The 23,770-nt window shown below is 41.6% G+C and overlaps 1 protein-coding gene across 3 annotated transcripts in view; it reads left to right on the forward strand.

Annotated features, from left to right (window-relative positions):
• The window catches only part of Dcaf6 (DDB1 and CUL4 associated factor 6), a 116,569-nt gene extending 98,007 nt beyond the window's left edge, over window positions 1–18,562 (forward strand). For all 3 annotated transcript variants that reach the window (XM_059280544.1, XM_059280545.1, XM_059280546.1), the window contains 5 exons: window positions 6,420–6,558; window positions 8,173–8,329; window positions 9,577–9,665; window positions 12,852–12,957; window positions 18,099–18,562. In XM_059280544.1, coding sequence (XP_059136527.1) covers window positions 6,420–6,558; window positions 8,173–8,329; window positions 9,577–9,665; window positions 12,852–12,957; window positions 18,099–18,163 — 556 coding nt within the window. In that variant the 3' untranslated portion in view covers window positions 18,164–18,562. The remainder of the gene's footprint in view (window positions 1–6,419; window positions 6,559–8,172; window positions 8,330–9,576; window positions 9,666–12,851; window positions 12,958–18,098) is intronic.
• The last annotated feature ends 5,208 nt before the right edge of the window (window positions 18,563–23,770 follow it).

Genomic DNA, 23,770 nt, shown 5'->3' on the forward strand with positions numbered 1-23,770 from the left:
ATTAAATAGAGAGTAAACTGATAACAAAATACATTGTCTTCACTAATGGTGGTATTAAAAACAAGTAAAATTGGTATGTTTACTCCTTCACTAATTTCACATGCTGGATTTGTAAACATCAGAATGTACCCTGGGAATGAGAAAGTGCCTGGATTTTCTTTCTTTTCTTTTGTAGACAGGATCTCATTGTGCATAGCCCTGGCTGGCCTGGAACTCTGCTCCTGCCTCCAGAGTGCCGGGATCAAAGGTGTGCAGCACCACACCCAACAAGCTTTTTTCTTAGGTAACTTTCATGTAAGCTCCTCTCACAGCGCCAGTTCCATCGTGGAGGAAGTGGAATGATGACTTTTCTTGCTAAACCAAAGAAGAAAACAAAATTACTCTGAAAAAAGACAAGCAAATGAGACTTTGTGAAGTCCTTACTTGGTGCACTGGATAGCTAAGCTGTTATTGTACTAATGAGTTTTTCCTAAGGATTTAAAGCATTAATCCCATATTGCTCCATTATTTTAAAGTACATATCATTTGCATAGAAATTTTGGTCCATCCAGCCTTCCTGGACTCTGTGGAGCCATAATTCTTTGTACTATAAATATGCCAGCATCTCTTCACTCATTATAACTGAGTCATTTAATGATTCCACTTGCTTTATTAAAGAAAATTGCAGAGGAAATCATCAAAGAGAAAAACTAGGGTTCCTAGGGAGTTAAAAGCCCTGGTATTCGGTTTCTTGTGCCTGTTTTGTGGTTAGGACAAATGAGTCAGCTTCACTGTTTATTTCCCAAAGTGTATGTAGTTCAGCCTTGAGGTTCTCCACTGGAGGTGTTCAAAGTAAGTGCTGCGCTCCCCATGCGGGCAGGACTAGAGCTGACTTACTGCGAAGGGAAGAGGGTCAGTGCAGTCTTCTTCTGTCTTCATTCAGTGAGTCTGTCTGCTGCCTGCACGTTTCTGTGGGTGACATTCCTCCTTTCGTGGATGCTCACAAAGGGCAACAAAAGTCCTTTAGATGAGATGGTTGGTAAAAGTGGTGACTGATGCTTTGCATATCTGGTGCTTTGAAATCCTCGTAAGTGACTTTAGCTGTTGTGTTCCCTTCACTAGATCTAATGTCAGAGGAACAACAGTAGGTGATAGAATAATGAGGTAATTCAGAGTGCTCCTTCCTTTCTTCTTCTTCATAATGGACTTACCAGGTCCTCTTTTTCCACGCTAACCACCTTTCCTATTAACAACGAATAACTTCCTCTGGCCTCACTGAACTCTTAGTGCTAAGCATTGTAAACAGGCTGCTTTTCACAAACTCTATTTATCTGCATGTGCTGCATGGGAGCAGAATGACAAGAAATTTCCTGTGTGCAGATGTAACTGCATCGATTTCAAGTGTGGTGACAAGGAACTGTTGTCTAAAACGGGGTCCTTCAAATATCGGTTCCTTGCTTTGATAGTTGGTTGAAGAATGCAACTCAGTTTCTTTAAATCTTGATTGGCATAATAATTGGCAGTTTTATTATTCATATGTACTTTTTCAAATCTAATTCTGTGCTAGGTTTTAAGATTCTGATTTTTCAGTGCTATTTTCTTACCAGTAGCTAAATAATTTAAGAATATCACATCCCAAGTTGATATACAATGCTTAAATACATCTCTAATTGAAAAGCTGCAGCGGCACACATCTTTTAGTAGAACGTTAAAGTGAGCCCCATATATTCTATCGGTCATCTACCCAAGCCTGGCTACTGAAAAAATTAGTCAAACTAAGAGGTGACATCTTTTTCTGGTATTATCAGTTTCTAAAACAAAGTAGTACATAAAATATTTAGTAATGATCAGAATATAAAAGTAGATGCTTTCCTATATGGAATACAGAAATTGTAAGATAAGCCAAAATTACCATAAATCTATAGTAATCTCTCGTTGAAGGTTGTCCTCAAGATCTTGAAGTGAGTCTGAATTCATTTTTGCTTTCTAAAACAAGTTTTATTACTATTATTCTATGGCTCTTTGAGGGCACACATGCTGCACTGTGAGTGTGGCAGTCAGAGGACAACTTGGTAGAGTCCCTCTTGTCCTTCCTCCTTCATGAGGGTCCTAGAGAGCCAGTCTGGGTCAGCAGACACCGCCTAGGCCTTCATTTTTGTTTTGGTGCTGCTGTTTGGAGGCTGTTCTGACATTGAAGTGTATTTGAAGTCAGTAATTTTGCAAATGCTTCTATTACTGGCTATCACTGTTTAATTTAATGATACCAGGATGGAATTGATTTCAGGGCTTTTTGATGTTCTTAACTTACTAAACTTTATCCCAAGTACTCAAAGCTGGTTTCTGCTTTTAAAATGAAGATTACAACTAAAAAGTATCTTGTTGCTTTAACTGAGTCTTCCAATGGCTAAAACCATAGAAGTAAACAATGTGAAAAAGAATGATGATATTGAAACAGAAAATGTCACCATACTTCCCCTTTGAGGGAATCAGGACTCATTCTCCACCTTGGTTTTTATGTAGAGATTCCTTAAGTAAATTTCTAATTTTAAGACACACACACATACAGCTGCTCTGTTACCCCTTTTATAAATTTCTGCTGAAATGCATTAGAAAAATAAAATTATCACAGATATGACAGCTCTCACAAGGGACTGTGTTGTATTTTATAACTATGCCTTACTGTATTGCAAATGCTACATACCATATTATCTATTTCTTTGAATAATAAATAAAAATAAATTTGAATAAAATAAATTTTGAATAAAAATAAATTTGAATAAAAATAATAAATGAAACTGTTCCTCCTGTGATCTCACCCTGTCTCTCAGTCTGTTGACTAGTCCCCACTCCCTCCCTCCAGTCTCTTCTTTAGATGTACTTTCTTTTAAGAAGGATTGGCTAGGATGGAGTGTTCACAATCCCACAACCTGGTGGTCTCCTGCATTTAGGAAGTCACCATTGTGGTGCTGGACACCCTGTGAGCATAGCTCAAGCAAATACCCTCTTGCCTCTGACTCCAGAATAGCTGAGACTACAGGCATGCACTACCATTGTCCTGGACTTTAAGTTTGTTTTATAATTAACTTCCAAGTTCCACACATAATCCCCAGATGATGGTTAGAGTTGTGGTAAATACATAAATTTCAGTAAAAGGTGACTATAATACAACACTCTTTGTGTTTATTTAAACTTTTTAAAAATGTCTTTCGGTGGCTGGGAAGATGGCTGATATACTTGCTCTGCAAGCATGGGGACCAGAGTTTGGATTCCCAGCATGCACATAAGAGTTGGGCACAGTGGCATGCATCTGGAGCCATAGCATATGGGTGGATGGAAACAGACGAATCCAGGGCTCACCAGCCAGTGGGTCTAGCTGAAACAGGAGCTCCACTTTCAGTGAGAGACCCTGTCTGAAATAATAAGGTGTACGTGGCTGAAGGAGACACTGGAGGGGACAGGCACAGCTGGACACACACAGACACTCACAGTAGCATTTTGTAATTTTGTACAAAGAAATTTTACAAATCTTTTATAGGAATTTTAATTTTGTTGCTGTAACAAATATGTTCTTTTACATTTTATGCTAATTGTATATTGCTGGTTTTTAGAAATGCAGCTGACTTGTATCCTAATTGTCTTTCCAGCCACATTACTTTTCTAGTATTTCGATTAATTAGCCTATAGGTTATTTTTATTTTTTAATGTAGAAATTAGATGACCTACAAATGTAAATTTTCTTTCTCCTCCATTTTTTCCCTTACTGTGGCAGCTAATCATGGTCTTAGGAATCACACCTTACTCCTGGCTGTGGGAAGAATGCCCCACAGGTGTGTCTAGGTGGGTTGTTAGGGCTACTGTGAGTAGCTTATAGAAGGTTCCCAGTATTCCTTTCTGTCCAGTTTACTGTGGGAACAGTTTCTGTCATGAATGAGACACATGGTCACACTGCTGAGTTACCATGTGTTTGTTTTTGTTTTTCCCTTAATCTATTACATGTTTCTCCCAAATAGAATAATAACTGATTTTATTCATTAGTGCTTTGAAAGGTCTGGATCAATTAATTACATATGCTACTTTAGTCCTTCAATAAGCCAGCTAGTCAGATCCTCAACCACTGAGCTCTCACAGCTGTAGAGCAGTTTGGTGAATGCTTTTTAATTTGCATGGATAGCTTAGAGTATACCAATTTTTATTAAGAACAATATTTTTAAATGGAAATACATAATTGTAACACAGTTATTAAGAATTCTCATTAACAATTTGCTGTTCCCAATCCCTTTCTATGAATACATAAATTTGTTTCTGTGTGACCATTTAAATTAATGCCTAGTCTTTATCAGTTACAGTTTTTAGTAAGGAAGTATATATTTATATTTTTAGTTTTCCTACAAGACTTTTTTTTTAAAGACAAAGTTTCTCTGTGTAACCCTGGCTGTTCTGGAACTCTCTATGTAGACAAGGCTGGCCTTAAACTCACAGAGATACTTCTGCCTCTGCCTCCCAAGTGCTGGGATTAAAGGTGTGCACCAGGACCCAGCTTCTCCAAGACTTTTTTAATATGTAAAATTGCTAAGTCAAAACTTTATGCATACTTTAAATTTAATATATATTATTTAACTTTTTTTCAAAAATATTATGTTATGGAACTCTAGTATACTGCTGGTAGGAGTATGAATCTGGGCAGTCATGTTGCCAAACTGGTTCTGATTACTGTAGCTGAACCTTGTGCACATACTACAGTGCAGCATTCACTCTTAGGAAATAGCCAACATGAACATGTGCCGTGTGCATATGTTCACCAGAAGATATGCCATATGGTGATGGTAGCCCAGTTTCAGTCATCAGAAACTAAACAACACAGTAAATAAATTATACTTATGCAAAGTTATACCTTATAGGGAAGATGATAGGTGAACTTCAGCCAGTATAACAGCATGGGTGAGTATTATAATGTCATGCTAAAGAAGCTGACCATGTGCTGAGGAGATGGTCACACCAGCACGAGGATCTTAGGTTGAATTGCTAGAACTCGGGCAAAGCCCAGCACAGGAAATATGTGTGTACTCCCAATGCTTCTTCCTGGAGATGGGAAGTAGAGACAGAAGAATCCATGGAAGCTCCGGGGCCAGCCCTAGCAACACTGAACAATAAAAGAGAACCTGTCAAACAAGGAGCATCAGCCATGCTTGTCCTCTGACTGTCACACCATTTCAGAACACACAAGCTGTGTGCTCTGGTATATGATTCCACTGAATTCAAACCCACAAGTAAAACCATGATATCAGAGGTCAGAAAAGTTGTCTTTGAGGGAAGAGAAATGATAGAAGGCTCGGGAGACTTCTGGACGTCTGATGATGCTGTCTCCAGTATGGTGCTGCTGAGGTCAGCCTGTTCTATTTGAAGACCGCATAGAGCTATGCCCTTGTCCAAACTCTTGCCACATCCATAGACTTAAAAATATTTTCAATCTGATAAACATAAAAAGAAAAGTTTGTTTATTGATGAGACTATCGTCTCATATGTTTTTCTTACCGATTTGTAGTTTTAAATCTTACAGACTTTCCTTCTACTGTATGCCAAAATGTGATGTTTTAAATGACAAGTAAAAGCTCCAGAATTAAGTAATATTGGGTGTTAGGAGAGCACTCCCTTAATAATAAAATCAACCCTAGAAAGAGTACTCTGCAAAGGAGTTGATGGCAGCAGTAGCTACTCAGCCTGAGTAGCTACTGCTGCCATCAACTCCTTTGCAGAGAGAATGGAATCTGCCTGCTAGCTGTGAATTTCTCCTTTGGTGCAGAGCCATAGAAAAGAGAAGCTACTTGAAAGTCTTCATTTTCTCTCTTACTGGTGTTCATTATCCTCTTGACTAGTCTGCTCTTGGAACATTATTAAACTATGTCAGAATATTAGTTCCACTGTTCTGATGTTACTCAGTTTCTCTGGGGTTCTCTTGATGACCTTTGTGAAGAGAAACACTTAGAAATTGAGCAGGACATTGGTTTTTTGTTTTGTTTCGTTTTTCTTTTGAGACAGTGTCTCAAAATTCACTTTGTAGTCATAGCTGGTTTTGGGTTCCTGATTGCCTCTGCCTCCCAAGGGTGTGACTCCTGGCCTAGGCCACCAAAGGAGGCAAAGTGAAGTAAAGTTGCACATGAATTTTGTCTGTCTGATTTTATAGAATAGTAGTACTTTGTTGCATGCTATTTTCTTTACTTTTTCAACCAGTACCAATTTCCTAAGTGATCACTGAACTAAAATATCTTGTAGTAACTCAACTACTATGATGAAGTCTGCCTTTTTATGCTTTTGATTGGGGGTGCTTTATTAAAATAATGTGTTTGAAATATAGACTTACTGCATTTTGATGTTTTTCATTATTATTCAAAAGTTGCCTGTGAATGTTTATTTTTGTTTTTGTTTTACTATGTAATATACAGACGCTCGGCTGTCGCTCGCATTCAGGAGTTCTTCAGGAGGAGAAAAGAAAGGAAAGAAATGGAAGAATTGGATACTTTGAACATCAGGAGGCCACTAGTAAAGATGGTTTATAAGGGCCATCGCAACTCCCGGACAATGGTACCAGATGCTCATGGTGTTCTTTGATGAGACTGCAGTTTCATGGGTCCCCCCTCACCCCCGTGGTGATTTTGTTACTCCTTTATTAAAGCATGGTTCTTTTAGTCCAGTAATATATTGCAAAAAAATTCTACCTTACTAAAGAAATATACGTGAGTTAGAAAAAATTATTTTATCTTAGAACAAGTAGTTATTGCTATCTATCTGTCTGTCTATCTATCTGTCTATCTATCTATCTGTCTATCTATCTATCTATCTATCTATCTATCATCTATACTTGCTGTCCACCTCAGAAATTTACTATTAAATTTTTTTAAAGCTCATTTGACCACATTTCGCTATTTTGGAATGAGAAAATAAATCTGTACACAAAACCAGGTTGAGTATAAAATACAGATACACCAATTACAACACCTTTTAAAGTAGTAGCTAAAAATTGGTTTGGTCACTCTGTCTCTCCTTGCTTTAACTCTTCATCTTTGAAACCGACAGGATGGACCAGGAGATCTGCAAGATCAGTGTTGTGTTTAAAACCCACAAATCTGCACGTCCAGTACAGGGCAACAATCTAGCTGTTACTCTAAACCATGCCTATCTAGAAGGTGTTCTATATGCCTATAGTGTTACCACAAAGTACTGCAGATCATGTTTTACCTTCTTGAGGGTCTAGGTAAAAAATAAACTGGATTGAGGAAATAATTAGCTGTATATGCCATCAGTAGTATCAATTTTATCATTTTTAAATGGATACTCATTATTAATAGAAGTAACCAATTTGCATTTTATGCATTTTGCCAGTTAGAATTTTAGATTAATGTAATTAAAGGGTAGCTGAGTGGTCAAGTGCTTGCCTAGCATGCACATGGCCCCGAGTTCATGGCTTAGTACAGAAAGAGATGAGAACCCAAGGTAGGCATGTGCAACAGCAGTACCATGTGATGACGGGGTCTCTCCTTCCCTGCTGTCTCGTGTGAGCATCAGAAACAGCAGAAGTAGCAGCTGCAGGGGAAATGATTTTAAAGACGATGCCTGAAGTGTAAAGATCTTTTTACAGTCCTTCCATGTATGTTTATTAAAATAGTATGGTTATTTAGTATTCCATATTCTTTGTCTGCTTGCTTGACTAAAGATATGTTTATCTTTCCTTCTCAATTCTGTGGGCTTCTAACAGTTAATGAAAAAATACTTTTTGTTCTTGGCAAAGTACAAAAGGCAACAATTCCTTTTTCCTATGAAATGTTTTTATTGTCTTATAAAGCTAAAATGAGATGATTTTTAGAAAGCTCATCTATATGTATATACTTTTTTCCATTATACTGTTTTAAGACCAGAAATCTTATTTACTCGGTTAGCATGTATAAAGTACCTGTTGTGTGTCAAATACATAGCAAAATCTGCTGGGGGGAGGGGCAGCTTCCCATGCTTTGCTGTGATGTTATCCCCCCCCCCCCCCCAGTGAAGTGCTCTCATGATTTTAAGATTCTTAGGAGAAAAAACCTTCAGTATTTAACTTTTTTATTTTTAAAACCAATTCATTTTCAACATGAGAATGGAATCTGTCTTTGTTTGGGTAACTTTGACTTAGATGTCCTTGTGTTTCTTAAAATCCCTCAGATAAAAGAAGCCAATTTCTGGGGTGCTAACTTTGTAATGAGTGGTTCTGATTGTGGCCACATCTTCATCTGGGATCGGCACACTGCTGAGCACTTGATGCTTCTCGAAGCTGATAACCATGTGGTCAACTGTCTGCAGCCTCATCCGTTTGACCCAAGTAAGATCTCTCTCATAGAACAAGTACTGGAGAGTGCTGGTACCATTCCTCAGCTGTGTCAACACTAGTCTCAGTTGTCCTACTAAGCACTACTAGAGAAAGCTATAGTCCATGGGTTTAAGACAGAGAATTTGCTTTTATGGATGGGAGAGCGGCTCACAGAACCCCACCCCTAGCTGAGAAGATACTGGCAGTTGATGGCTGCAGGTGGAGACAGAGTCAGTTTTCCCGGAGATATGGCTTCTGGTAAGTTGTCCATGCTAGTGGATGACCCAAACCCATGCACGTCCTGGCAGCAGTAACTGGATTCAGTGGATTTAAAAGTGAATATACAGAGTTAGGAGGGAGACATGAGTGGCAGTCTGGGAAGAGTTGGAGAGAAGGGAATAGGGAATGGATTTGATCAGAACGCTTTGTATACATGTATGAAATTCTCAAAGGACAAATAAATATCTTTAAAGGTTCCCAACCTCAAAAACAAAGAAAAGAATGACAGATATTCTAAAGAAATAGGTTCAAAGGTTTAGTCTTCTAATTTTTAAGTTTTATAGAATCTAGCATGACTGAATTTCTCATCATTTATTCAAAGCAAACCTCCAAGCCTTTTAAGACTTCACTCGTCTGAATTAATTTATTAGCATAACAGAGAATTGGCTTGCTCTTGCCTCTATTTGAAGTAGCCATGTATTTCACAAGAAAACAGTAAATGACAGACATTTGAGTGACTTCAAGATGGTCTTAAAATCTTGTTCTACGGTTAGTTACTTTTAGGAAACGTTCAAAATGATAATTAACAATTAATTATGTAGTACAAAGACTGGGGAGATGGCCCAGTAGTTAAAAACATGTACTACCCTTGTAGAGCACCCAAGTTTGGTTCCCGGCACCCACATCAGGTGGCTCACAGCCACTGGCTCTGGGGAAGCTGCTGCCCTCTTCTGGCCACTGCATACACCTGCACTCTTGTGCATCCACAAGCACACACACACAATTTAAAACAAATCTTTGGCCAGGTGTGGCTGCACATACCTTTATTCCCAGCACTCAGGAGGCAGAGACAGGTGGATCTCTGTGATTTCCAGGACAGCCTGGGCTACGTAGAAAGACCCTGTCTCAAAAAAAAAATTAAAAAAAAACTTCAAAAATATGTATAGCAGTTTTCATTCAAGCTAAGTTTTGTTAATTTTGCACCCATGCTTACTACTTATGTCTTGAATTTATGATAAAGGTGTAAATTTTCTTTCCAGTTCTAGCCTCATCTGGCATAGACTATGACATCAAGATCTGGTCGCCACTAGAAGAGTCGCGGATTTTTAATCGAAAACTTGCTGATGAAGTAAGACTTTTACTATACTTCTATTTTAATTTTTATCTAAAATGCTATCTTAAGAGAAAACTAGTTTGTTAGTTGCTAACATAAAACAGTCATTCAGTTAAGGAAGTCAAATTTTTAATCTCAGCATTCATGATGCATAGGCAGGTGGATGTCTGTGAGTTCAAGGCCATCCTGGTGGTCTGTATAGCAAGTTCTAGGCCAGCCACAGCTATATAACAAGACCAGGTCTCAGAAAAAGAGGGGGAGAGAGAGGAGGTCAAATTTTTTGAAAAAGAAAAATGAAATAAAAACATCTATAATACCAAATGTAAAAATCAGATTATGATCTTACTACTTATAATATTGATTTTAATAACAGATTAGAGGTATATCCTAAAGAAAAATAAGTTTGATCGTCCCTCTTACATATAACAGGAAGCATGAAAAAGGTCTGTCCTTTTAAGAGTGTTTTAGGCCGGGCGGTGGTGGCGCACGCCTTTAATCCCAGCACTCGGGAGGCAGAGCCAGGTGGATCTCTGTGAGTTCGAGGCCAGCCTGGACTACCAAGTGAGTTCCAGGAAAGGCGCAAAACTACACAGAGAAACCCTGTCTCGAAAAACCAAAAAAAAAAAAAAAAAAAAAAAAGAGTGTTTTAGCTGCAAACAAATTGACTTTGTGGCCTGTAATTCACCTCCTACCACCCAGGAAGCTGAAGCAAGCGTTCTGGTCACACTGAGCCACATGTTAAGATCCTGTCGCAATAAGCAAAACAGAATGGGGGTGGGGGTGGGGACATAACCTTACTACATGCAACCCTCCCTCCGGAGTTGTAGACTTTTTACTTTTTCTGTTTTGATTTTTTACAGAGGGAATTAGGATTGCCCCCTCACACACACCAGTGTCAATAGGTAGAACAACAAATGATCAGATAATTTTCCTTTATGTTTTAAGACTCCCTTAGTTCTTTGGTCTTCCTCATTTCATTAGCATTTTTAGCTGATGAGTCTCAGTGAGGCGGTGGGGGAGGGAGGAGGAAGAGGAGATGATTTCACATACTTGTCCTTAAGCATCCTTACTCCCTCTCTCCTTCTCGTTTCACTCCCGCGTGTGTGTGTGTGTGTGTGTGTGTGTGTGTGTGTGTGTGTGTGTGTGAAGTTCTGCATCTGAGAAAAACACAGCTCTTTCGTCTTTGTCCTTCTCCCGTTACCCTCTCTTGCCTTTGCTCTTTTTCCCTTTAGACCCTTCCTCCCAACTACTACTTACCCTTCTGCTTTCATGCCATATAATACAGTCTTCATAGCAGAGAAAAACATGCTATATTTGTCTTTCTGAGGCTAGCCTATTCAACTTCACACGGGAATCTCTTTTCTACCATTTTTTTCTGCAAACGACATGATCTAGCCCTTCTTTATGCTGACTTAAACAGACATCCATTTTCTTTATCCGTGGATATCTACACTGGTTCTGTAGTTTGGATTCTGTGAGTACTGCAGCAATTGTGGGAGCCTGTTCTCGGGTTCCTCGTGGCTTTACCCAGCAGGTCCGCATAGAGAGGATGATTAGGACCACGGGCCTGAGTGCAGGTGTCTAAGATGGTCCACACTTGGCTGTGCTGGGGGGAGGTCTTTTGCTCCACCCCTTGGTGTCTCTATAAATACCCTGGGGCACAGACAGTCAGGGCTCATTGGAATAGGTTCCAAGCCCTCTCAAGCCTATCCTTTATTTTCTGTCTGTTTATCTCCGCAATCTAAATCCTTCTATCTAATATTTCCTGCTGCTCACACTCTGGGGAACTGTGGGGTTGGTGGGTAAACACCCCACAAGCAATAAACATGTATGCATGCGTATCTCTAAGGTATGCTAGCTTAGATTCCTTTGGGTGTAAACATAGCAGTGATAGGGTTAACTATAAGGTTAACTATTGGCAGTATTTAAGGAAGCTCCATACTGATTCTGATAGGGCTGCACCCGTTTCTGTTTCCACCAGCTGTGTGATCTGGCTCTCTTGTCACACTTCCTCTCCAGCATCTGTTGTCATCTGCTTTCCTGATGGTAGCCATTTTGATTGCTGTGAGGTGATGGCTCAGTGTGGATCTTAGTGTTTTGATTGGGAGTCTCACTTGACAGCCTCCGCTGGCCTAGAACCAGCTATGCGGACCTGGCTGGCCTCACCTTTGCAGTCATCCACCTGCCTGTGGCTTTGCCAGGGCTAGGATTAACATGTGCACACCTCACCCAGCTCCTGCTCCAGTGCACTTCCCTGCTGTGTTGAACGTTTTCTTTCTACTTAGGGTCACTTGTATTTCATTTGAGAACTTTCTGTCCAAGTATTTTCTCCATTGGTTGGATGATTTGGTTTTTAATATTTAATTTTTCTGCTGTCAGATGCACAGTGTACACAAATTTTTCTCGCATTCTGTAGACTTGTCTTTTCTCTATGGTAATGGGAAGAAGCCTTTTAATTTGTCCAGTCTTGGAATTATTTCCTAAACTATTAGAGTCCTTTTAATAAAGTCCCTCTCTGTGCTTATATCTTGAAGTGTTTTCCCCTAACACTGATAGTTTCAAGTCCTACTTTAATGATCCATTTTGAATTGAATTCTGGACAGAATTAGAGGGGGGGTTATAATCTCATTCTACGGGGGATTTCCAGTTTTTCCAGCACCATTTGACTAAAAGGCTCTCTCTCCAGTTTAAGTTTTACATACTGTAGAAGTCCTCCACTTTCTGAGTAGGTTTATTCATGGGTATCTGAATGGATTTTGATTGTGGATTTTGATACTGTTGTGAATGGGGTTGTTCTCATTTTTTTCTCAGTATGTTTGTTATAGGGAAATAGGAAAACTACTGGTTATGTATGTTGGGCTTGTATATTGCTACTTTGCTTGTGGAGGGGGGCAAGAGAGTATAAAAGGGACTAAATATGATCAAAGTACAAGATATGCTTGAACTAAGTAAGGTAATTATGAAACCTGTCATTTTGTACAACAAATATAAATTAATTTTTTAAAGTAGTGCTGGTCTTTGATCTTCCTTTAACTCAAGTTAAAGTAATTGTTTGACATTGCCTTAAGACACAAATACAGACACTACACATAAAAAGAATGAAAAATATTCCTCCTAGGACTTGATGATTTTTAAAACTGTTTTCATAATCTTTAAGGCAAGGATGTATGAACTTTGATACAGTTGTTTAACTTGCTGTAGGTTATAACTCGAAATGAACTCATGCTGGAAGAGACTAGAAACACCATTACTGTTCCAGCCTCTTTCATGTTAAGAATGTTGGCGTCACTGAATCATATCCGAGCTGGTAAGAACGTCTACTCTATCATTAAAGTCGTTATTTGATCTGAAAACAGTAAGCCCTACTTTACAGACGTTTCTATGGTTTTCTTAATATCCAAAAACGAAAGCAACAACTTCAGAAATAAGATGTTTTTCTGTGAACACTTGGCCTGAGCCCAGTGAACTATTTCCTTATAAACTAAGTTTATTGAAAAATGGTAAAATGTAAACACAGTCACTTGAGAACTCTTTATTAGGTAATCTTCTCATAATACAGAACTGTACCATAAACCTCAAGACACATTGTACTGCTGGGTATGGTGCACACTCCAGTGATCTAAACACAAGGGAAGTGGAGCAGGGAGGAACAGGTGTCCAAAGTCACCCTAGGCTACACAGTAAGTTCAAGGCTAGCCTGAGAGATATGAGATCCTGCCTCAACTAACAAAAAAGCAAAAATACGAACAAATAAAGTTGTGCCAAATACACTTCAACATAAATTTATTAAAAATCAATAATGCCCTGATTAAAAACAAATATAACATGGTAAGAAAGAAAGTTATATGAGTGCATTTTTCAATAATTTGTAAACAATTTATTTATCTTTATGTGTATGGGTTTTGCCTGCATGCATATCTATGTACCATGTGTATACAGTGCCACAGAGGCCAGAAGAGGATGTTGGATCCTCTGGAACTAAAGTTACAGACTGGTTTTCTGCTGTGTGGGTGCTGGGAACTGAGCCTAGGTCAGCAATAAGAACAGCAAGTGCTCTTAACTACTGAGCCGTCTTGCTAGCCCATCAATACTTTTTTAGATGATAAACTGTGGTTCAATGACACAAATTCAAAAACTACATATATTACAACTGATACTCAAGAGTAAATTGCATAATCTGTATTTATAACAGTAGAATCATTATCCAGTGTGTATTATGACAACATTTTGTCAAGCAGGAATGTTTATCACTTTTCACTGATTTCAGAAATGTGTTCATATGTTAGGTATTGTTCATCATTTGTAGAGTACCTATACTGTATCAAATATTAACTCTTTATTTTTTATTTATTTATTTTTTTAAGACAGAGTCTCTCTGTATAGTCCTAATTGTCCTGCAACTTGCTATGTAGACCAGGCTGGCCTCAAATTCACAGAGAGCCACCTGCCTCTGCCTCCTGAGTACTGATATTAGAGGCATATACCACCAAACCCAGCAGATACTAACCCTTTCTTTTTATTTTATTTTATTTTTTGTTTGTTTGTTTTTTCGAGACAGGGTTTCGCTGTATAGCTTTGCGCCTTTCCTGGAACTCACTCTGTAGCCCAGGCTGGCCTCGAACTCACAGAGATCCGCCTGCCTCTGCCTCCCGAGTGCTGGGATTAAAGATGTGCGCCTTTAATTAATTAATTTAATTAAAGGTGTATTTAAGAGGCGGTCTTAAATACAGGCTTACAGCACAAGGGGAGAACCCCAGAGGGCAGAAGTTCGCTATCGATGTTTTGCAATCTTGCATCTAAGCTACTAACCCTTTCTTTAAAAAATTAAAGATATTACTTTAGATTTATTGTATTTGTATGGTGTAAGTGTTTTGCCTGCGTGTACATGTTCTCCATATGCATGCCTGGCACCTGGGAAGCTCAGAAGGTGTTGGAGACTCTAGAACTGGAGTTACAGATGGCTTTGAGCCACTCTGTGGTGATGGGAACTGAACCTGGGTCTTTGCAAAAGCAGCAAGTGCTCTTAACCTCAGCCATCTCCCCAGCCCCTCAGATATTAACCCTAACTTGCCCAGGCCATCCACCTGATGAATGTTAAAGCCTGAATTTGAAACTACCTTCCCCTTGACTCAGGATTTCATGGACAGCCACGTATTCAGGTCTGTATTCTGACATGCAAGCCCTGGATGATATACCAAAAATCCCTCTCTCCTCAGTGTTTGTAATTACACTGTCCCCTTCCATCTGGTATTTGGTGTCCTTCTGTTGTGGACTATTTTATTAATTAATATTTTCCAGATTACTTGGGGAAATATATCTGTCACAAATGTCCTAAATGCCATCCTTACTGTGGTAGTGATTTCTGCCATTGCCTTCTTCATACACGGTGATATGATCCAGCTTATCTTCATAAAACTTCATTCATTTCTTTAGTAAGCCTTTCTCCAGGGTAGAGCTCAGTGGTACAGTGCTTACCGTGCATGAAGCTCTAGGTTTAATCCCCAGCACGGCAGAGACAAAACAAGGACATTCAACACCTTCACTGAACATCCTGTCATAAGCCCTGAGGATAGAAAGATAAACGGATGTAACTCTTGCCACCTAAAAGCTAGTATTGAGAAGACAGGTTCTCAAGTAGTATACTGGGGTCATCGTTGAGAGGTTCATAAAGGACTTTCCAGGATATGTGGAGGAAGGAGCTCCTGAAGAAGCTGGGGCAGTTTCACAGAAAGGGTAGTAGTTGTACTGAGCAGAACCATGATTACTAATGAAGTGTGCAAAAACATCCCAAGCAAAGGAGTAGCCGGTGCAGATGACATAGCCCAAGAGAGCATGCTGCAGCAGCTCACACCTTCATAACTGTGTGTGCACTTGAGTGCTGGACCCAAGAGAGCATGCTGCAGCGGCTCACACCTTCATAACTGTGTGTGCACTTGAGTGCTGGACCCAAGAGAGCATGCTGCAGCAGCTCACACCTTCACACTGTGTGTGCACTTGAGTGCTGGACCCAAGAGAGCATGCTGCAGTGGCTCATACGTTCACACTGTGTGTGCACTTGAGTACTGGATCCAAGAGAGCATGCTGCATCAGCTCACACCTTCATAACTGTGTGTGCACTTGAGTGCTGGACCCAAGAGAGCATGCTGCAGCAGCTCACACCTTCACACTGTGTGTGCACTTGAGTACTGGACCCAAGATCTGCAGCAGCTCACACCTTCATAACTGTGTGTGCACTTGAGTGCTGGACCCAAGAGAGCATGCTGCAGCAGCTCACACCTTCACACTGTGTGTGCACTTGAGTGCTAGATCCAAGAGAGCATGCTGCAGCGGCTCACACCTTCACACTGTGTGTGCACTTGAGTACTGGACCCAAGAGAGCATGCTGCAGCAGCTCACACTTTCACACTGTGTGTGCACTTGAGTACTGGACCCAAGAGAGCATGCTGCAGCGGCTCACACCTTCACACTGTGTGTGCACTTGAGTACTGGACCCAAGAGAGCATGCTGCAGCAGCTCACACCTTCACACTGTGTGTGCACTTGAGTACTGGACCCAAGAGAGCATGCTGCAGCGGCTCACACCTTCACACTGTGTGTGCACTTGAGTGCTGGACCCAAGAGAGCATGCTGCAGCAGCTCACACCTTCACACTGTGTGTGCACTTGAGTGCTGGACCCAAGAGAGCATGCTGCAGTGGCTCATACGTTCACACTGTGTGTGCACTTGAGTACTGGATCCAAGAGAGCATGCTGCATCAGCTCACACCTTCATAACTGTGTGTGCACTTGAGTGCTGGACCCAAGAGAGCATGCTGCAGCAGCTCACACCTTCACACTGTGTGTGCACTTGAGTACTGGACCCAAGATCTGCAGCAGCTCACACCTTCATAACTGTGTGTGCACTTGAGTGCTGGACCCAAGAGAGCATGCTGCAGCAGCTCACACCTTCACACTGTGTGTGCACTTGAGTGCTAGATCCAAGAGAGCATGCTGCAGCGGCTCACACCTTCACACTGTGTGTGCACTTGAGTACTGGACCCAAGAGAGCATGCTGCAGCAGCTCACACTTTCACACTGTGTGTGCACTTGAGTACTGGACCCAAGAGAGCATGCTGCAGCGGCTCACACCTTCACACTGTGTGTGCACTTGAGTACTGGACCCAAGAGAGCATGCTGCAGCAGCTCACACCTTCACACTGTGTGTGCACTTGAGTACTGGACCCAAGAGAGCATGCTGCAGCGGCTCACACCTTCACACTGTGTGTGCACTTGAGTGCTGGACCCAGATAGTGCTCGACCTTAAGGAAAGAAACTGTTTATTTTCGTCATCATTGTAAGGATTGTCAGGATTAGCACAATTCCTAGAACATAGAAGATGTTGAATTTTAAGAAATCTTAAAAACAGAATTACAGAGTCCTCTTACAGGCATGTCCAACCTGTTGCCCACAGGCTGCGTGTCCCAGCCAGCATAGCTGTGCATGCAGCCCAATTACTGAAAACAGTAGATGATGGGGTTGGGGATTTAGCTCAGTGGTAGAGCGCTTGCCTAGCAAGTGCAAAGCCCTGGGTTCGGTCCTCAGCTCCAAAAAACAAAAAAACAAAACGAAAAAAAAAAACAAACCAAAACAAAACAAAAAAAACCCAGTAGATGAGGTTTTTATTTTGCAAGGAGTTTTTGATTGTTTTGTTGCATAAAGGTTGAACACACCTGCACGGCCTCCACTCTCTTCTCTCCCACATCCTCCTTTGCAGGCTCCCTTGATAGCACCTGACATCCGTTATTAAAACTTAGCCTCCAAGGAACCTTGTTTGAAAACCACTGCGAGAGAATGTAACATATCAAGACTTGGTATATTTTAGAATTACAAGATATTGTATATATGATGGTATATCTTCATTCTTCATTTACCTCTTGAGGCAAAATTAGAAACTTACGTTGGGGCTGGAGAGATGGCTCAGTTGAACACATACTGCTCCTCCAGAGGACCCACACCAGGCAGTTCACAGTTCACTGTATCACTAGCTCCAGTGGTATCCATGCCTCTGGCCTCCACCTCCATAGGCACCTGAACTCATGTACACATACCCACATTGACATGTGCATGCACGTATGTATGTACACATACATACACACACACAATTTAAAAACCGTTATGTACCAGGTTTGATGGTGTATGCCTTTAATCCCAGCCCTAGAGATGCAAGGCAGGTGGATCTCTGTGAGTTAGAGGCCAGACTGGTCTATATAGCCAGTGAGACATAAGATCCTGTCTCCAAAATAAAACAAACAAACAAAAAACCTCGTCTGTATATAATAGTGAATAGATTTTTACATATTTATGTTTGACTGGTAAACATTTTTTGTGGTTTTAAACAGACTCTGGTGGTGATTTAAACAGATGCTAAGAGGCTTTTGAGCGCATGTGATTCTTGTGTCTGTGTTTTCCAGACCGTCTGGAGGGTGACAGATCTGAAGGCTCAGGTCAGGAGAATGAAAATGAGGATGAAGAATAGACGACTCTTCGCAAGCACTTAGATGTTCTGAAATTTGTATACAACATTTATTATATTTTTTTCTTTACAGAACTTTAGTGCAATTTAAGGCTTTGGTTTTTCGGAGTTCTTCCCCATTTTTTGGGATAACCAAACATTGAGTTGGAATGAGTGTGTGCATGAGTTGGGAGAGTGTGTAAAACAAAACAAGCAAAATGTTTTTGAAACTTTTTGCCGTGTATGGAGTGCTAGAAAATGCAAAGTGCAATACTTCCCTCACCCTCAGACGTGGGAGCTTGGTCAGTGTTGAAAAGTCACTTTCATTGTAGTGGAAATGTCGGTTCAAATAAATTTCTACACTTGCCGTTTGCATGGTTGTTACTTTCTAATTAAAGAAGGTGGTTGTTTTAAGATCTTAAATTTGATGTTTTATTTAATTCTTTGCTACTTTGACCCATATTTTCTAGTCATTTCTCTAACAAAAGAGGACTTTCTGTCTTTAGAAACCTTTTCCATCTTGACCTCTGTGTGACCAGATCACGTCAAAGGGCCTTTATATTTCTCTTCCCAAGGTACTTTTCTTCACCTTGAGCTACTGTCTCATGACTTGTGGTACCTCGTCTGAATCAGTCAGAGCCTTGTGGATGGTTCACATTAACACAAACTGAAGGTGCTGCCTTCTGGTCTACCTCTCTGTCCATATTCCTGATTTCACAGCAGTCAGTTAGCTGACTAACATCCACATCCACTTCAGACAGTCCTCCATACCCAGACCTGTGTGTGTCTTACAGACTTAACCTTTTCCATCTCCTCAGTCTAATACATGCACATTCTCTCCAGTCCCTTTACAAAAAATAAAATCTCTTCTCAATGCCTGGCTATTGTATTTATATTCTTTCCACTCATCATCTGCACAAGCATCCATGGCCGCTCATATTGCAAGCCTCTTCCAGAAGCCAGGTCTGCCGGATGGGAGGGAGGCAATTGCTGCCTCCTGATACCTTATAGATAAAAATACTTTGGCATGCAGAGCGGTGTACCTCTCATTTAGTGAGACAAAAGGACTACTTCAAAAGCAAGGACCCCCCTGGACCACATCCAGAAGTGGCTTTTAGACCCTGCATAGCTGCCTGATAGACGAAAGGCCAGGCCAGTGCAGATCTGATGTGGCCTGCCATGGTCATCTCAAGCATGGGGCCCTCTGTCGGTGTTTGCTATACCAGCTGCTTTTGTTGAAAGCAGTTCACTTTTGGTTTAATCAGCAAGTAGCTTAACTGTTCCTGTCATTTCCAGCAACCTAAATATCCTGCCAGAAGAACTGACTGAATCAGATACTGAAAATAAGACATACCATGTCTCCAGCTGGGCCATGAACATGCTTGAAGGTGTAGCTAGACAGAGCCATCTCTATGAGAAACAGACCTCCTCCCCACAAGAACACTCTTTGTCGTGGAAGAAAGTAGATGTTCCATTAAACCAGTAGTGTGGATTTGTAGGGGGCAGGGTGCTGAACACTCCGGTCAAAGGGGAGCTGTAGGGAAAGACTAGACCAAAGGCAATGCCAGGTGTCTACGGTGGCACAGTATGCTGATGGGGGATGGGGTCGGTGTGTGTTCTGTTCACTTGCCTGTGAACTTGAAGCTGTCCTATCCAAGGAGTCGGGTCTGTTACTAGCAAAGCAGTTATGTAAACAGCTGGTGTGTATTACTCAGGAACGGGCCAACTAGACAAGTAGTTAAGGATATAGCAAAGACAGGATTAAGTCTTGACCACTTCCAAGAGTCAGTGGAGGAGAGGCAGGGAGTTAGGAGACTGGCCCCAAGGTTCGCTTACACACTCAGACAAAAAGATGGTGTCCGTTTGAACAGGTGAGGAGAGGAAATGGTGAACCTGGTGCAGAGAGGGCTGTGTCTGTGCTACAATCTGCTACTCAGTGTCTTTGATTGTGAGAGGAAAAAGGGACTGGATAGGTGGGTAGGTAGATTAGATAGGATAGATGATAGACAGACAGACTAAAAAGTGCTAGTTCATTAAACCTCTTAAAAACCAGGCTTAAAAGCTGGTCATGGGAGCCAGGCAGTGGTAGTGCACACCTTTAATCCCAGTATCGGGGACTATGGGGGTCCAGCCCCTCGATAGTCCCCTCCCAGGGTCCGGGAAGAATCTACAACCAGCTGATAATTAATCTTTGATGAAAAGAAATGAATCTATGTACACGAAACTCCTTAGTCATACACTTTATTATTCTGTGATCGTTTTCTCTCTACACAGCTTCTATTCTGCTCTCATGTCTAGCTCCTTTCTTGCCTGATTTCTCTCTATATTTATCTACTGTCCCCTCTAGGCTCTATCTTAATTCCTTCATCTAGTTCTGTCCCTTCTAGGTTCTCATCCATCTAGTTCTTTCCCCATCAGCTCCTCTCCCATCTCCTTCTCTCTAATCTGTTTCTTCCTCATCTTGTTCTTCCCCATCTGGCTCTTCCTTATCTCCCATCTCGTTCCTCTAGTACTCTCTTCTAGCCCTTCAATCTAGTTCTTCCCCATCTTAGTTTGTTCCTCTTTAGTTCTTACCCATCTAGTTCTTCCATTCTCTTTTTCTCTTCTCAGTCCCATGCCCTGGAAGTCCCGGTATAAAAAGGGAGGGTCCGAGCTAAATTGTGTAAAGCTATTACTTAATGTCCACCTCACCTAGGCGGTGTCTCCTTGTGGAATTTACCTTAAGTCAGGAGACTTGCATGTGGGCTGTTATCACTGTTAGTCCTGGAAAGTTGGGCGCCCACCTGGGCAGTGTCTCCTGTTAGTCCTTGAAAGTGGCTAAGGGAGATATCTGATTCCAGAGAAAGCCTTTCCTGAGGCTATTCTCCAAATACCTGGAATGTGTATGTCCAGAGAGTGATCAGTCCACATTGTTAGCCTTTTTTAGGGAAAAGTCAATTGGGAAAACTATGAAGGCACACATGATTTTCATAACAGAAGACAGCTGATGTATAATATAACAAGCCAAATAACACCAAAAACTCCTTGGGATTTAGCTTCCTCTGGAGGAATTCCCTGATCCCTCCAGGCAGTGACTTTGCCATAACCAGCTGAGTTCTTACGATATATTCCTGCGGCCTGCAGCATCCCAGAACTTAGGAGGCAGAAGCAGACAGACCTCTGTGAGTTTGAGACCAGCCTGGTCTACATAGTTCTAGGACAGCCAAGGCTGTTACACAGAGAAACCCTATCTCAAAAAAAAACAAAAACAAACAAACAAAAAGCTGGTCATGATGGTGCACGCTTTTAATCCCAGTACTTGGGAGGCAGAGGCAGGATGGTCTCCTGAGTTTCAGGCCAGCCAGGACTACACTAAAAAAGAAAAATTGGGTTTAGAGTATCTTGACTATGGTAAGCAACAGTCATGTAACCCAATACTCCTTGAGTTTACCGGCCTTGGGGAGTTGAAACGCATTAATGGATCTATCCAGGTGACTACTATGGGGATCCTCACTCCCACTTCTGCGCGGTAAGCTCCCTCTTGCTGCTCAATACTCTTCTAGGCTCATGGGAACCTGAGATAGGAATAGGGCTGGAGGAAGTTGGGGGAAGGGACAGGCACCCAGAAAAGTCCATAGACCACAAGTCCAAGTGCAAACGGACAATTTACACATTCCAAAAACATTTAATCAGGTAAACAAAATGTGTCTAAATACACTTTTACTTATTCATAAATACTGATTTATATATAATAACCCTAGACAATTTTATCTTCAAAAACACCATCCAAAACTTCAAGTTAAATATATTTCAGGGATAGCTTGGTTTTTATTTATTTACTTTTGAAGTTTGGTTTTTAACCACTTCTTCCTGCAGGTATACATCATCAGGAAAGCACCCAGGACTCTCCTTCAAGCGTGTCTATACCAATGCCAGATCCATTTCCAGGCACGCGGGCTTTCTGTCACACTCAGCATGGTCTTGTCACCCAAGTCCTCCGGGACTGTCCTTTCCTCTGGGAGGAGCTGGCTCACCTGTGATTTTCGTTGTTTCAAATAGTGGTAGATTGTGTGCCAACATTACACGGACCCAAATTGTGCTCGTGGTACCTTGTGCAGATTGGTGTCTGTGCTTTGAATTCTTCCCAACAGATGATCACCTGACCTTGGGCCTTCAAGGCCATGTTTTAGGCCTGGGTCAGTAAGATAAGTCCCTGAAGCTCCTTAGTTCTTTCCCCATCTAATAAAGCCCAGCTGACCCACTCTGCTAAGGATGACCTTTAACCCACCTGTGCCTCCTTCTCCTTGGGCTACAAGGCTTGTTCCTTCTCTCAGCATCATGACCAAGACCTAGGGATTTGGCTGTGCCTCTGGTTTACCTCATTTTGAGACCATTTCCTAATGGCCTTCCTGGATTCTCATCTCCTCTCTCCCTAACCCACAAGAACAGTATCTGCCTGTTCCTCCTTGTAGTCATTTATGGCTGGTCACATCCATGTTCTTGTGGTCTTCCTCAGGTTCTGTACACTCCAGGGAAGACAAGAGCCCTGGGAGCTGGGAGCCAGACACAGTTACTGCTGGACTGAGTGGTCCTCAGCACCTAAAGGCATGGGGGCAGGGTGGCTTTTCTAGGTATAAGGAAGGTCAAAGTTGAGCTGACATAGATCGGGACTCTGTAACATCATCTTTAATTCAGGGTATTGTAGAGAGATTTCTTTTATGTGTGAGCAGGTCATTAACGCGGAAGGAAGACTTTCTCACTAGAAGAGCTCATGTTTGTTCCTACTGGCCTCTCGTGTTCCCAGTTCTCCTCAGCCTTCCCACCCTCCTCTCCACTGCTTGTCCCTTGCCAATGTTCCTTCACTCCCAGTAAGTCCTTTTACCCTAAACATCAAATAATTCCCCCAGGGCAGCAACCCTCCACATAGTTAATTATCCTGAATGGAATAACACAGGCTTTGAAGGTGCTCAGGTACTAGGGACCCCTGTGGAACAGGCAGGGTTCTGCCCCATCAGTTACACTGAGAAGCAAGCCCCGTGACTCAGGTCTGCCTGTACCTATGTCCGTGGTGGATGCACTGCAGGCACTTCTGTAGTCCACCAAGCACCCACTGCAGGCAGCGTCCTTGGATTCTGTGTCCCCATATATGAACAGATTACAAACCGTCATTTTATAGATGCCGGAATACTGAGTCACGTGTCCCAAACACCTAGCCAGTAAGTGGCCACCTGAGACCTTAACTCGCAACCTCGCCTCACCACATCAGCACTGTCCCTACTGTGTCCCATCTGCCCGAAACAAAAGAAGATGGGGCATTTGAAGCTCTCAACTGGTGCCTAGCATACAACAGGCTCTTGGATGTCTTAGGTGAGGCACACAGTGGGGCCCAATACATGCCTGTTCTTGGCCTCGTCTTGTTAAGCCACAGCATCCTCACTGTTCCTTCCAGACAGGAGACAGACGAAACGAGAGGCTGAACAGGTTTCATGAGTTCATCTTATGGTCCACTGATAAATGTCTCTCCAATCTGCGAATCTAAGGAGCACGTTGTCCTCTTGGAAAAGCACCCATAATAGTCCTATCTCAACAGACGAGTGTGCTCTCTCTTGTCTCAGCCTCACTTTCCTCTTGTCTAGACCCAATCTACAGTAC

Source organism: Peromyscus eremicus, chromosome 15, assembly GCF_949786415.1.
Source record: "Peromyscus eremicus chromosome 15, PerEre_H2_v1, whole genome shotgun sequence".
Taxonomy (NCBI): Eukaryota; Metazoa; Chordata; class Mammalia; order Rodentia; family Cricetidae; genus Peromyscus; species Peromyscus eremicus.